Source organism: Pan paniscus, chromosome 8, assembly GCF_029289425.2.
Source record: "Pan paniscus chromosome 8, NHGRI_mPanPan1-v2.0_pri, whole genome shotgun sequence".
Taxonomy (NCBI): domain Eukaryota; kingdom Metazoa; phylum Chordata; class Mammalia; order Primates; family Hominidae; genus Pan; species Pan paniscus.
This window is the reverse complement of record NC_073257.2, coordinates 103,859,148-103,873,025: the sequence shown is the minus strand read 5'-3', so window position 1 is coordinate 103,873,025 and position 13,878 is coordinate 103,859,148. Positions and strand designations below refer to the sequence as shown.

General features: G+C 37.0%; 1 protein-coding gene across 2 annotated transcripts in view; it reads right to left on the bottom strand.

Moving 5' to 3' along the window:
* Positions 1 to 13,878, bottom strand: part of TNKS2 (tankyrase 2) — a 65,886-nt gene that overhangs the window by 30,650 nt on the left and 21,358 nt on the right. For both annotated transcript variants that reach the window (XM_003825358.5, XM_008950684.4), the window contains exons 7-12: positions 12,565 to 12,631; positions 7,730 to 7,916; positions 6,209 to 6,330; positions 3,599 to 3,690; positions 3,432 to 3,510; positions 587 to 758 (exon numbers count right to left, since the gene is read on the bottom strand). In XM_003825358.5, the coding sequence (XP_003825406.1) occupies positions 587 to 758; positions 3,432 to 3,510; positions 3,599 to 3,690; positions 6,209 to 6,330; positions 7,730 to 7,916; positions 12,565 to 12,631 (719 nt within the window). The remainder of the gene's footprint in view (positions 1 to 586; positions 759 to 3,431; positions 3,511 to 3,598; positions 3,691 to 6,208; positions 6,331 to 7,729; positions 7,917 to 12,564; positions 12,632 to 13,878) is intronic.

Genomic DNA, 13,878 nt, shown 5'->3' with positions numbered 1-13,878 from the left:
TTAATCTATTACATTTTTCTCATCTGAGCTTTCAGATGTCAAAGCTACTGCATCAAATTCTAATAAAAGTAGAGATGTAGACAAAAATACTTTAAAATTTATGGGACCAGATATCTGGGCTGAGATGTTTCATCTATGCCAAGTGTGTAGATATTTGATCTAAATCTTTTAAGACGTAATGAATATGAGTGTATTCAGTTGCTAAATGTTTCAATAAGCCAAATAGTTGGCTACCTTATACAAATTCTACCTGCCTTGAATATGTAGGATCTAAAAATTCCTTTCTTTAAAAATAAATAGCAACCATTTTATCTTACTCTTAAAACTTTCTTGATAAAAACTTGAAAGCCATCTATTTAACTTAAGAAACTGGGCAGAAAATGCTACTGGAACAAAAATCATAATTATCACTTAATGACATTTGGGGACTGAGGATATTCAGCTGATTAAAAGTATAATAACCTAAGAAGAAATAAACAAAAATTCTCAATTTTTCTTATTACCAACTCCTACCTATAACACCTGATATGTGAAAAATTTTTAAAGGTTAATTTAAAAAAATCAATTTCATGGAAGCATGTAATACCTTGGAGGAGTTGCTGTACATTTTCATTTCCCATCTGTAAAGCAGTAAAGCCCTGAAGGGATATAATGTTAGGATCACACCCGTAGCTCAGGAGTAGGCGGCAGGTTTGTAGATGACCACAATATGCAGCTCTGTGTAGAGAAGTCTGACCAAGATTATCCAGAGCATTAACCTTAACAAAGCAGAAAAAATTGAAATTAGCCCGCAATGCAAAATTTAAAACCATACAATCATGTATTTAACACTTTTTACTACTTTTAAGTCTCAATTCTTTTATGAGGCCTATTATCCAATGCCAAAGCAAGTATTTTTGCTCAAATCTAGAGAATAAATTTACCAAGTCATGAAGGCTACTATCAGAAGGAAGACTCAATTTTGGGTTAAATGCAAGATGCTGAATAGTAGTTGTGTTTATCATTAAAGCATTCACAGATATTTAGAGCCAGACACTGCCTAAGAAAGTTGAACTCATCTATTTTTATGGATCTCTAAAGTGTAGAAATGTAAAGCTTAACCCCGAGATAGACAATAGTAACAAAGCCAGAGATAAATTAGCATTAAAATGCTTATTTCTATAGGCTTAATCTTCTCCCTTATTTATTACCTAAAATATATAGATACACATACTATGGAATAGTCACATAGTGGAATACTCAGCAATAAAAAGGAACAAACTACTGATACATGGATGAATCTCTAAAACATTATACAATGTGGGAAAAGCCTTACACAAAAGCGTACATTTTGTATGATTCCATGTATGTCAAGGCCTAGAACGCACTTTTATGTCAGAAAAAATAAAATGGTTATCTGTCAAAGTGGAGACGGCCTGGGACTGTGCATTACTTCTGCCATGAGATAATGTTCTATATCTCTACAGGAGTTTTGGTTACATAGGTGTATATACTAGTCAAAATTCAGCAAATATCCATTTAAGATCTCTGCATTTCACTGCACATTTTACATCTAAAGAAAAACTGTAAACAAAGATTAAACTCTAGTTGATGTGCATGTGGAAGTATTTAGGAGGAATAGTCTGCAGATTACTTTGAAATGTGTGAAAAAATAAGATATATTGGTGGATGGAGGAAAAAATGGAAAGATATGTAATAAAACACTAGAGTAAAATGTTAGTAATAGAATCTAAGTGGTAGGCAGGTATTTTCTGCAAAATTCTTTCTACTTGGTTATATCTTTGAAATTTTTCACAATTAAAAAAAATCACCTGTAAGACTCCACCAACGTTATCCCTACCTCCCTGCTATGGAAATAATTCTTCAACATAGCTAAGAAATTAAGTTCCTCAGTAATCAATCCTGTGGACACTAGTGTGTTTTGAGACACTGACCAATTCATATTCATGGAATCAGATAATATGTGAATGTGAATATAATCAAGACCTCAATGAACCTAAAACTAGAGTATGAATAGCTGTCTCCATGCTTACAGGGCCTGAAAAATGGATTTAAAATGCTTAGGACAATCAAACTATTTATTCACATACCCTAACTCGCTGAAATGTGAAAAATACCCACTTAAAAAAAAAAAAAACTATTTGGGTACCACTTTGTGTTAGGATTAGGGTGACCACTTGTTCTGCTTTGCCTAGGACTTTCCTGGTTTTAGCACTGAAAGTCCTGTGTTCCCAAAAAACCTGAAGTCCTGGACAAAACTGAATGGTTGGTCACCCTAGTCAAGATTGTTTCATTGAGTGTCACAACTCTAATTCAATATGTATCCAGATATTCTTCAAGTAATGTACCACAAGTATGAAAACAGCAATCAACAAACAGATATAGAACAGAGAGACAAGATATGCCAAGCAGTCAAGCAGAAATAAACTTTATTTTATTCAATACGTTACAATAGGAAAGATCAAGATTATACATTATCAAGAATTCCCCCAAATCAAAGAGAAATTAAGACACAGAGAGGCAACACAAAAAGAAATTGGAGAACTCTAAATCGTTCCTTGAATGAATGGAAACTCAAGAAAGGACAGGTAAGAATAAACTATTCTGCAAATTTCATTTATGGAAGCGCTTCAGGGGCCATCCAAGGAGAAGAGCGTCTATTCCTCTCCCTTCATCTACAGCACATCTATTCTTTCTCTGTTATAGAGTATACTGAATTTCAACTAAAGATTTTGTTTGAAGGAGGCAAGGATCTGTGGCTAAAAACTGTAAAAACTGCTGAATTAGGTGACTACTGTCATCTCTTCCAATCTGAGATGCTATGTATATCTTTTACTGAGTAGTACTTTTAAAAGTTTCTGGGTAAGAGATGATTTCTAGCCTTGATGAAAGCATATTTGGTGAATAAAATGCTTTGTGCACAAATGCCAACTAAAGAACAGTAACTTACCAACATGGGGAGCTATTATGTTTTTAGTCAAATTATTTAAATAATATATTTCCTTCCGTTCAAGTCCTTTGGCTTAGTTACAGAAATAAGAGGGTAAAACAAAAACAAAAACGGTGGTTGGGGTAAATAACAGAAGTTATCATGACAACCAAGAATTAGAAGATATGGGTGAGAAAAGACGATTAGAAAAGATGATAGGTCAGAAAAGTCCTTAAGAATAACTTTAACCTGTGGGCTGTGGTTAAAAGGAATGGAGGAGGGAGGACATACAGGAATAATGTGTATCTGAATAAACCCATAGATGTTCTAGCAAAAATTAGATATAGAAAAGGTTACCTGCAGGACAATTCTTAAGCATAGATTATAAGGAAAAAAAAGTAATACTTATGAGAAAGTAAATAGTTTAGGAAGTCAGGCATTTCACCTGCTAAATAAAAAATAACTCATTGGATTACCAAAGATTACCAAAAAGGAAGTATACCTTTGCTTCATGTTTCACCACTACTTCAACAACATCATTATGAGCTTTCTCAGATGCCACGTGCAGAGGAGTCAAGAATCTTAGAGAGAAAAAATCAGCCAGACAGTGAATATATTTTCCAAAAGAGTAAAATCTCAATAATATTTAATCATTAAATGTATACTTACTCTTTAGTCTTTTCATTGATGTTTGCTCCTTTTCTTAGCAACAGTTCACATATTTGCTTTCTTTTGGGATATGGAGATGCAGCAGCACAATGCTAAATAATTTAAATTGCAGCATTAATCAAGGACTATACATAATTGATTTTAAGAACATTCGTGTTTCCAATCAAGAACAATCAAGTAGTTATTTAATCTTTTTGTTTTACTTTTGACGCAACTTTGCTCTTGACTTTTGATTGAATTACAACAATTACCAAATTCTGACAGAACCTGAAAATCCTACCTATCAGATAATATCTATTATTAAATATTCCAATCAAACTTTACAGTTGTCCTGTATCTTTGAAAAAGCTAGCACTGGTGTGATGAAAACCTTAATGTGACCAATATCCTTTTCAAAACTGTTTCCAAGTAGCATTGTGTTCATGCAATATTTTAAAGGTTAAGAAAACACCCTTGGCAAAGGTTGAGGTTTCTTTACATGAAGAAATAACAGAATATAGCCGGGCACAGTGGCTCATGCCTGTAATCCCAGCACTTTGGGAGGCCGAGGCAGGCGGGTCACCTGAGGTCAGGAGTTCAAGACCAGCCTGGCCAACATGGTGAAACCCCCTCTCTACTAAAAATACAAAAATTAGCCAGTCGTGGTGGAACGTGCCTGTAATCCCAGCTACTCGGGAGGCTGAGACAGGAGAATCACTTGAACCTGGGAGGTGGAGGTTGCAGTGAGCTGAGATCATGCCACTGCACTCTAGCGTGGGCGACAGAGCAAGACTCCATCTCAAAAAACAAAAAAAGGGAAATAACAGAACACTCATCAGCTCTGGATTCTGTTTGGTAATAGCACTGATACAGCTGATCAGCTGAGCAGTATTTATATCTCTCTCAACTAGTTGCTTCGGCAGAATAAGGAGCATGCATTACCTCTGCAAAATCAGTGGTGGAAAATGATATAATCTGGAGTTTGAGGCTGCAGCATCTCTATCTATGATGTATCCAGGAGGAAAGGAGACAGGAAGTAGAGATTTGCCAGTTATAAGCCTAAGCCTAATATCTGCACAACAGGTGTTCAATAATGTCTGAATGATACATGACTAAATCAATGTATATATGTTAAATTAAAACTGAAACCTGAAAACCTATAGAATAAAAGTTCTGGGTAATTTTTCAGCTAAGTTGCTCTATACATCTAAAAACACAGTACACATGAAATCTGTTCTTTGATTTTAACCTGTTGTTAATCAATCATAAAGCTTATCAGATCCTCATGACTTTGCTGCAGATCCATTCTTTGATGTTGCTGTCACCAAAATCATTCCTTTACCCTAAATAAAACCAATTCTAATTGGAGAACATAGTTCCTTTGGTAGGTTAAGGGTAATCATCCCAGGACACCTATCATGAGAGTGCAGAGACCAGACATGGTTTTTTAAAGACTTTTTTTAAAAATCACATCCACCTCAAATTACACCCTACTCCTCTGCACCATCTTGGAGCAGGGCCTGTAAATCTCTGGGAACCTGTAAGAAACTGCTACTGCACCATAACTACGCACCAACACAACTCCTAGTGTGTTTTAAGGTTAATTACAAAAACGAGTTGCTTAACAGTAGTTATGACCAGAATTTTCCATGTCAGTCTTTCCATGTTTCTTTGTACAGTTTTAATGCTGTTGTGGTTTTAATTTTGTACTAGCATTTCTTATTAGTCTACAGCTTTGCTATTTTTTTTTTTAAATTTAGAAGTTTCTTACAAGCAGTAAAAAGGTCCAAAATGCTTTATAGGTAGGTTTCTACATAAATTTCATAGTTTACATTATGGCATAAGGAAAAAAACTTCTCATAAAAGATATTAGGTAAGTAAGGCTACCATCAGTTAAATCTGCTTCTACACACATTAACTTACTTATCTTCTCTCACCTGAAGCACATTCTGCAACTCACACAACAGGATTTACTTTCTTCCTTTTAAATTTCTACCTTTAAGTTTCTTTTTTTCTACCTTTCAATTTTAAGGTAGCCCCTGATTTTACCATTCCCTCTCTTATCTTTTATCATGTATCCCTATTAACTTCCAAGATCTTTCCTGTTTTTCCTTAGACTTCTCTACTTACATCTACTTTGTCATAGTTCCACAGTTATTATTACCTCTATCAGGGAAGTAACCTCTAAAATACTTTATTCACATTCTAGATCTAATTTTGAAGAAGGAAGGGACTACACCAAGTGTTTTCATCTGGATGGTGGTATTTATTTTATTTTTCATTATTTTCATTGGGTTCCAAATTTTCTAACCTAAGCATTCATTTTTATAACCCCTAAAAAGGCAAACTATATGTATCACTTATGATAATAAAAGCATTACATATAATACATGTCAGAATATGAATAATTTTTTTTTTCTGAGGATTCTGGAACTGATCATAGCATTGGCTTCTGCAGGGTGAGGTTGTCTATTTTTTGGTACTGTTTAAATTTTTAAAAAATATTTGTATAGGCAGTAATTTTTTAAAACTATAGACTCAAAAAAATGCTAGTTCTAAAAGTAGGATATTATGATTAGTTTAGCATGTTCTTGGTTATTGTATTTTAAAAACTTAAATCTGAAACATTACCAATGCTGTTTCATGTGTTTGAGGATGCTTGAAATTCACCATTTCCAGAGAGAGATGTTTTTTGATTCGAGTAACATCAGCTTCTCGTGCAGCTTGCAGCAACGAGTGGCCTTTAAATTCATCTAGATGAAGAAAAAGCATTTACATGTATAACGAGATCAAATTGAAAAGGCTTATCTAAAAGACATCTAGTATTTTCCTTGAAATTATTTTCAAAATAATCTTCCAAAATAGCCAGATTGAGGCTCTAAAGATATTCTCCAAATTTAACCCCTGAAAACAGACAGTGGTACTCCAGTTCCCCTAAGTTACGGTGCAACTGTATAGACATATGGCCTCAAGAGTATACATAGGTTTAGCCCACGGCAGATTCATGGTCTGTTTTAATTCGTAATTCATTTTGGGATATCTGGAGTACTACAATATCTTCCTAGACTGGAGAGGTTTTAGAATATTTCAAGCACAAAATTTTTCTCTGTAAAGAAATAGTGATCTCTACACTGACATCGTGGCTATAGCAGACAGCTTTGCTCAAACCATCAGGGAACTGGGAACTAGACAAGTTGGATATTTGCAAAAGCCACCTATGATGATGAAAAAATAAAAGAGGTTTTCCTTAAGATTCTCTTTTACTCATCAGACTTGTGGAACTACCAATCATTCTTTATTATTCCAGGATAATATAAATCCAATATAAGTTGCTTACTTGTATGCACTAATACCATATCCAAACTAGGTGGTTATTTCTCACTACATCTACTTCAGCTATAGACAGAAAACCGAACTTGGCCCAGGTGCCAACAATATCAGACGTTAAGATCTGGAGACTGGGCCGGGCGCGGTGGCTCACGCCTGTAATCCCAGCACTTTGGGAGGCCGAGGCGGGCGGATCACGAGGTCAGGAGATCAAGACCATCCTGGCTAACACGGTGAAACCCCGTCTCTACTAAAAATACAAAAAATTAGCCGGGCGTGGTAGCGGGCGCCTGTAGTCCCAGCTACTCGGGAGGCTGAGGCAGGAGAATGGCGTGAACCCGGGAGGCGGAGCTTGCAGTGAGCCGAGATCGCGCCACTGCACTCCAGCCTGGGCGACAGAGCGAGACTCCGTCTCAAAAAAAAAAAAAAAAAAAAAAAAAGATCTGGAGACTGTTTACAAGATGGCAATCTTATGAAGCTTTAACTTCACAAATTCATAAGCTTCACAGATTAAACAGAAAAATCATATCAAAGATGAAAACAAAACAAATGCTTTCATTTCAAAGGCATACCATGTAATAAGTCTAATACAGCACATATAAAAAGCATATAACTTGACTTGAAAAAATTAATACAAACATATTTTCTTTTCATAGCATCTTAAGTAGAAACTTCCAAATTATTAAATATGCTAAACAACAGTGGATGCCCATGGTTAAGAAAAACATTCTATTATTTAAACATTTCTAAAAACAAACAGGAAAGAAAAAATGTCCAGTTTATTGATATAATATCCTACCTGAACATTCATAATTTTATACTCACATGCTAATCTTTCTTTTAACTGTGGTGTGGGAGCCAAGTCTATAGCACTTTTATTGTGACAATTGAGCAGTGTTGGGTCTGCACCATAACTTAAGAGAAGAGAACATACTTCAACCCTGTTCTTAGAAGCTGCCTCATGAAGAGGAGTGAATTGCCACAAGTCCATTGCATTTACACAGGCACCATGCTGGAGAGCAAAAAGCATATATTTAATGTTCAATTTTTAAAAGAATTCAGAATTATTCGTACTGTGTAATTTAACATCATACAGGCTAAACCAGGTTATGTTCCCAAAGTTCACTTTTTGAGCCAATTATTTCAGAATGAGTATACATTTTTCCCAATGGAAAAAACAGTAGCTGATTGCTAGCCCTACCAACAAGGGTCTACTTAACTTTTCTACTTTTAAGAACAGTTACGAACGAAGCTTTAGATTTAACCTGCATCTCTTCCAAGAATGAATGCTCCTCTTGCGGTATAGCTGACATACAGTGAAACATACAACTTTGATGAATTCTGACAAATGTATATATCTGTGATACCATCACCCAAATCAAGATACAAGACACTTTCATTACCCCAGAATGTTTCCTCATGCTCCTTTTATAGACAATTCCTGCCCCCATTCTGGCCACATATTAGATATATCTGTTCTTCAATTTCATAAAAATAGAAGAATATAAATTTCTAACGTATGTACTTCGTCTAGATTCTTTCATACATATAATGTTGCTGAGATTCATTCATGTTGTTGCACAAGTAGTTCATTTTCATTGTTGAGGAGTATTTCACAGTATACATATATCATAATTTGCTTATTTATCATCCTGTTAATGCAGATTTGGACTGTTTCTAGTTGGCTGGTTGAGTATCTCTCATCTGAAAACCTGAAATGCAAAATACTCCAAAATCCAAAACTTTTGAATACCGACATGACGACACAAGTGGAAAATTCCACACCTAACCTTATGCACACAAACTTAATTCGTGCACAAAATTATTAAAAATGTTATATAAAATTATCTTCAGGCTATGTGTATAAGGTGTATATGAAACATAAGTGAATTTCATGTGCAGACTTGGGTTCCATCCTCAAGATTTCTCATTATGTAGTATATATGCAAATATTCTCAAATCCAAAAAATATCTGAAATCTAAAACACTTCTGGTCCCAAGCATTTCAGATAATGGATACTCAACCTGTGTTACAAATCAGCTATCATAAACATTTCTTTATGAACATATGCTGTCATGGTAGATATATGTTTAACTTTATTAGAAACTGTCAAAGAGTCTTCTAATGTGGCTATCGCACTTTATGCAGCCAGCCACCAGCAACATTTGAGTTCCACTGCTACGTGGCAACGTTTGAGTTCCAGTTGCTACATATCCTTGCTAACACTTTGTATTGTTAGGCTTTTTAATTTTAGCCATTTCCAAGTACTGGAGTTGGCTAAGTATGGACCACTGAAGTCAAACTAGTTTAACCAATCAAACACAAATTTCCTTCTACAGCATTCAACTAAGGTGAACCAGCTTCTTACTCTTTCAGTATTTTTGACAATGGGGAGCTAATTTGCAGCTAACATGGCTTTTTATAATTACTAGAGAACTTCTGTTGTTACAAAGCTTTCTTCTATATTAAGTTAAAATATGCACTTTTAACTTTCATCTATTTGCCTTTGGAGCAAAAGACATCATAAAGGGCACTCATCTTTCATATCAGATGGTTTCCACTTATTATCGTGGTGGCCCTCAACTAAATATACTTTAGTTAAAAAAATTCATTAAAAAATAATTGAGGCCAGAGGCAGTGGCTTATGCCTATAATTCCAGCACTTTGGGAGGCTGAGGTGGGTGGATCGCTTGAGCTTAGGAGTTCAAGACCAAACTGGGCAACATGGTGAAACCCTATCTCTACAAAAAATAAAAAGATTAACATGTGTGGTGGCACCACAGCTGTAATTTTAGCTACTTGGGAGGCTGAGGTGGGAGGATCACCTGAGCCCGGGAAGGTTGTGGCTGCAATGAGCCATGATTGTGCCACTGCACTCCAACCTGGGTGGCAGAGTGAGACCCTCTCCCCCCGACCAAAAAAAAACAAAAACAACCAAACCAAACCAAACCGAGAGCCTAAAATCACAGATTCCAGTGTGGTTTGGGTGTGCAGAGTACAGTGCATCCATGATTATATTGCTTGCAATACTATTCTACTATTGGCCCAAAATTATGACAGCTTAAGTTGTCACATTATAATTTATACTTAAATTGAGTTAATGGGTCATTTAAAAACTCTGTATTATTGTTTAAACAAGAAGTAAACACCAAAGTATTTTCTCCTCTCCCATCTTGTTCTTGTGCGACTTATTTCGTGAACTTAAGTGTCCTTGCTGAGCCCCATTAATCTTACTGGCTTCACCCAAAGCTTAGAGCCTGGTGAGATGGTTTTGAGCCTTGATTCTATCAACTTGAATATTAGTTATCCTTCCCAGCTTCATGTTAGTCTGCAAACTGGATAAGCATTCCTTCTAATTTTTTATCAAGTCAACCATAAAAGTGTGCACCACAATAAAGATAAAGATAGAAACTTCAGGCCCTACTGGAGGTTCCAACAGTCCCTTCCAAGCAAAGAAATATCAGTCAACACTCTGCACAGTGGTTCAATTAATTATGAATGTATCTGACATAATTTTTCCCTCCATTCTAGCCAGATCTGTCTACTTGCTTCCTAGTATTCAGAGATTATGAGGAAGAATGTTAAGAGAATTCCCTGTTATTCTTGTGCCTGTTAGAGCCAGACCTTCATTATTTGAATGCTTTGTCCAGGGATCGTGTCTTAGTGCCTTCCATGGCTAGCAAATGCCCTGGTCATGGAAAGCAGTCACTGGGTGTTTGCTGTTAAATGCCAGCTTCTGGTAGCCAAACTATTTAGGCAAGTGTTGCCAATTGACTCAGCACTGCTCAGAATCTGCATTCTCAATCCCTATCTACTTGCTTTCTCCTGACTTTGCTTAACTTTACTATCCTGGTAACTACTTACACCCTCACGTTAGCTAACTCCCTCTGTAGGTATGACCTCTAGTCAGCCTTTCATTCTTATTTAGTAAAATACTAGGTCTTAGGAAAATACCACTCAGTTGTCTTTAAGTCCAAGTGCAATCTGTTTGATGTTTCATTCTTATCCATAGCAACTTTCAAATGTTCTGCTGGAGTCAAGATTCAGTTTTACAAGAAGCAAAAGCATTACTGTTACAAATGTATAACATTACAGCCACATTATAAGTTTAATATGCTACTCAGAGTATCTAATTATTATTATAAAGTTGTTTCTATGGGAAAACGTATTTCATAAGACTCAGGCCCGAAAGGAACCAAAGAGGCACTGGAAACAAGTGTCCTCTTTCTCTTCCCGTAACAGCTGCTGAAAGTGGGGAAAAGTGCTGAAGGAGTAGAATGGGTGCAGGGTAACAGAAGTTAAAAGGTATAGGTAACATCCTGGGATCCACTTCCAAAGACAATATATATCTTCTACTCTCATCTAAAAGGGATCAAAATAGGAAGTTTTGGACTGGGTGTGGTGGCTCACGTCTGTAATCTCAGCACTTTGGGAGGCTGAGGCAGGCAGATCACTTGAGGTCTGGAGTTCAAGACCAGCCTGGCCAACATGGTGAAACTCTGTATCTACTAAAAATAGAAAATTAGCTGGGCATGGTGGCACATACCTGTAATCCCAGGTACTTGGGAGGCTGAGGCAGGAGAATCGCTTGAACCCAGGAGGCAGAGGTTGCAGTGAGCTGAGATTGTGCCACTGCACTCCAGGCTGGGAGACAAAGCAAGACTCCGTCTCAAAAAAAAAAAAAAAAAACCAAAAAACCAAAAAAACAAAAAAAAAAAAGTTTCTTCCTAGTCTTGGGAACCTGTTTGTTAAACAGCTGTTGAGCATACTGGAAGAAGTGAACCTTACCAAATCGGCCAGCTCCAACTCGAAGTACAACTGGCAAATCTTGCTATTATATCTGGTGGTTTTAACAAAATATGATTCACCAAAAACTGCTTCTTAAAGTTTTGAAACTTCACCTTTAGCTATAAATTATGGAATCACTTTATCTGCTATTCTACATGATTTTTTTTTTTTTTTGAGACAAGGTCTCACTCTTGCCCGCGCTGGAGTGCAGTGGTGCAATCTTGGCTCACTGTAACCTCCATCTCCAGGGTTCAGACGATTCTCCTGCCACAGCCTCCTGAGTAGATGGGATTTCAGATGATGCGTCACAAGATGATGTGTAGCAAGATGACAGTGCTACTTTACATTTAAAAACATATGGTATCCAGGCTGGGCATGGTGGCTCATGGCTGTAATCCCAGACTTTGGGAGGCCGAGGCAGGTGGATCACTTGAGGTCAGGAGTTCAAGACCAGCCTGGCCAACATGGTGAAACTCCATCTCTAACAAAACTTAGCTGGGCGTGATGGCGCCTGTCTGAAATCCCATCTACTCAGGAGGCTGTGGCAGGAGAATCCTTTGAACCCTGGAGGTGGAGGTTGCAGTGAGCCAAGATCGCACCACTGCACTCCGGCCTGGGCAAGAGTGAGACCTTGTCTCAAAAAAACAAAACAAAACAAAACAAAACAAAACAAAACATATGGTATCTCAAAAATCTCAAAGCAGTCAAATGCTGAGCTATCAGTCACCTATATTTTATAATGCTTATAAATACTTCTACTGTTTTAAGCACTAAGAACACAGAAAATAAAAAGAAACCCAGACATACTAATGTATTTCAAGTTATTTTATATAACTCTAGAAAGTAATTAGGAGAGTACAAGAGCACTAACCTTGACCAAAAGTTCAGTTACTTCATAATGACCATAAGAACAGGCATTGTGTAATGGTACCAGATCACTACAATGAGAAGGGGGGGAAAAATCCTGTTTCAGTATAGATTTCTTAGGCCTAGGGAAATTTATAAATTAAAATTTATTTAATTACTTATACTTAAATAGCAAATGGATGTGATGTTCTAATAAAAATGTTCAAAATTTAGTAACATCCATTTGAACCCTAAGTCCTAAGAATTTGAACTCCCAAGTCTCTTTCAAATCCATGTTCCTTTATACTTCACTGCTACTGCCACTGCCTTAGTTTGGGCCTATGTTATTTCTCCCCTGCATTATTGAAATAGCTCCCACCCCACTTTATGCTCCAAGCTGAGGCAGATTTTTCTAAAAGGTAAGTCTAAAAGGCAGATTTTTCTAAAAGGTAAGTTTCACCATAACTCTGTGCTTTCAAGAGATGGTTCCAACTTATTAACGTGGCACACGCAATTATCTGGCTCCCTCTCTAGGCTTACCCTTCAATAATGGTATATTAAACTTATAATTCCCTGTATGCCTCTACACATACTGTTCCCTGGGTATAGATTTCCCTCCCTCCTTTGTTCTGGCTCATTTCTACACGTCTTTTCCAGACTTAGCTCAAATACTGGCTCATTTTTAAAACTTTTTTGAGATCCTTAATAAGCTGAAACCCAATTCTTCCATGATGGGAATGGAGGAAGAACTTTCTCTATGGGAAGATACGGTGAAACTTTAAAATCTTGACTTCTATCTTGAAGCTTTTCCTTCTCGTTTGGGATAACTCACTAATATGCTGCCATAGCCACCATCATGCCAAACTCTGGTAAGGGATGGTCACCTGTGATTTAGTCTTTAGTTCTATGAGTCCTCTCTTTAAAGGTTCATGGCTTTCCTTACTATTTCTGAATATATGATTCTTCACTTGCCTGAGCACCAATTTTGTTCCTAACTACCTACTAGATGCTACCACTATGTTCCTGTATCACCCCATTAAACTGAGAGTTCTAGGCCAGGCGTGGTGGCTCATGCCTGTAATCTGAGCACTTTGGGAGGCCGAGCCAGGTGGATCACCTGAGGTCAGGAGTTTGAGCCTGGCCAACACGGCAAAACCTTGTCTCTACTAAAAATATGAAAATTAGCCAGGCGTGGTGGTGTGCACCTGTAATCCCAGCTACTCAGAAGCCTGAGGCAGGAGAATCACTTGAACCCGGGAGGTGGAGGTTGCAGTGAACCACGATCGCGCCACTGCACTCCAGCCTGGGCGACAGAGCAAGACTCCGTCTAAAAAAAATA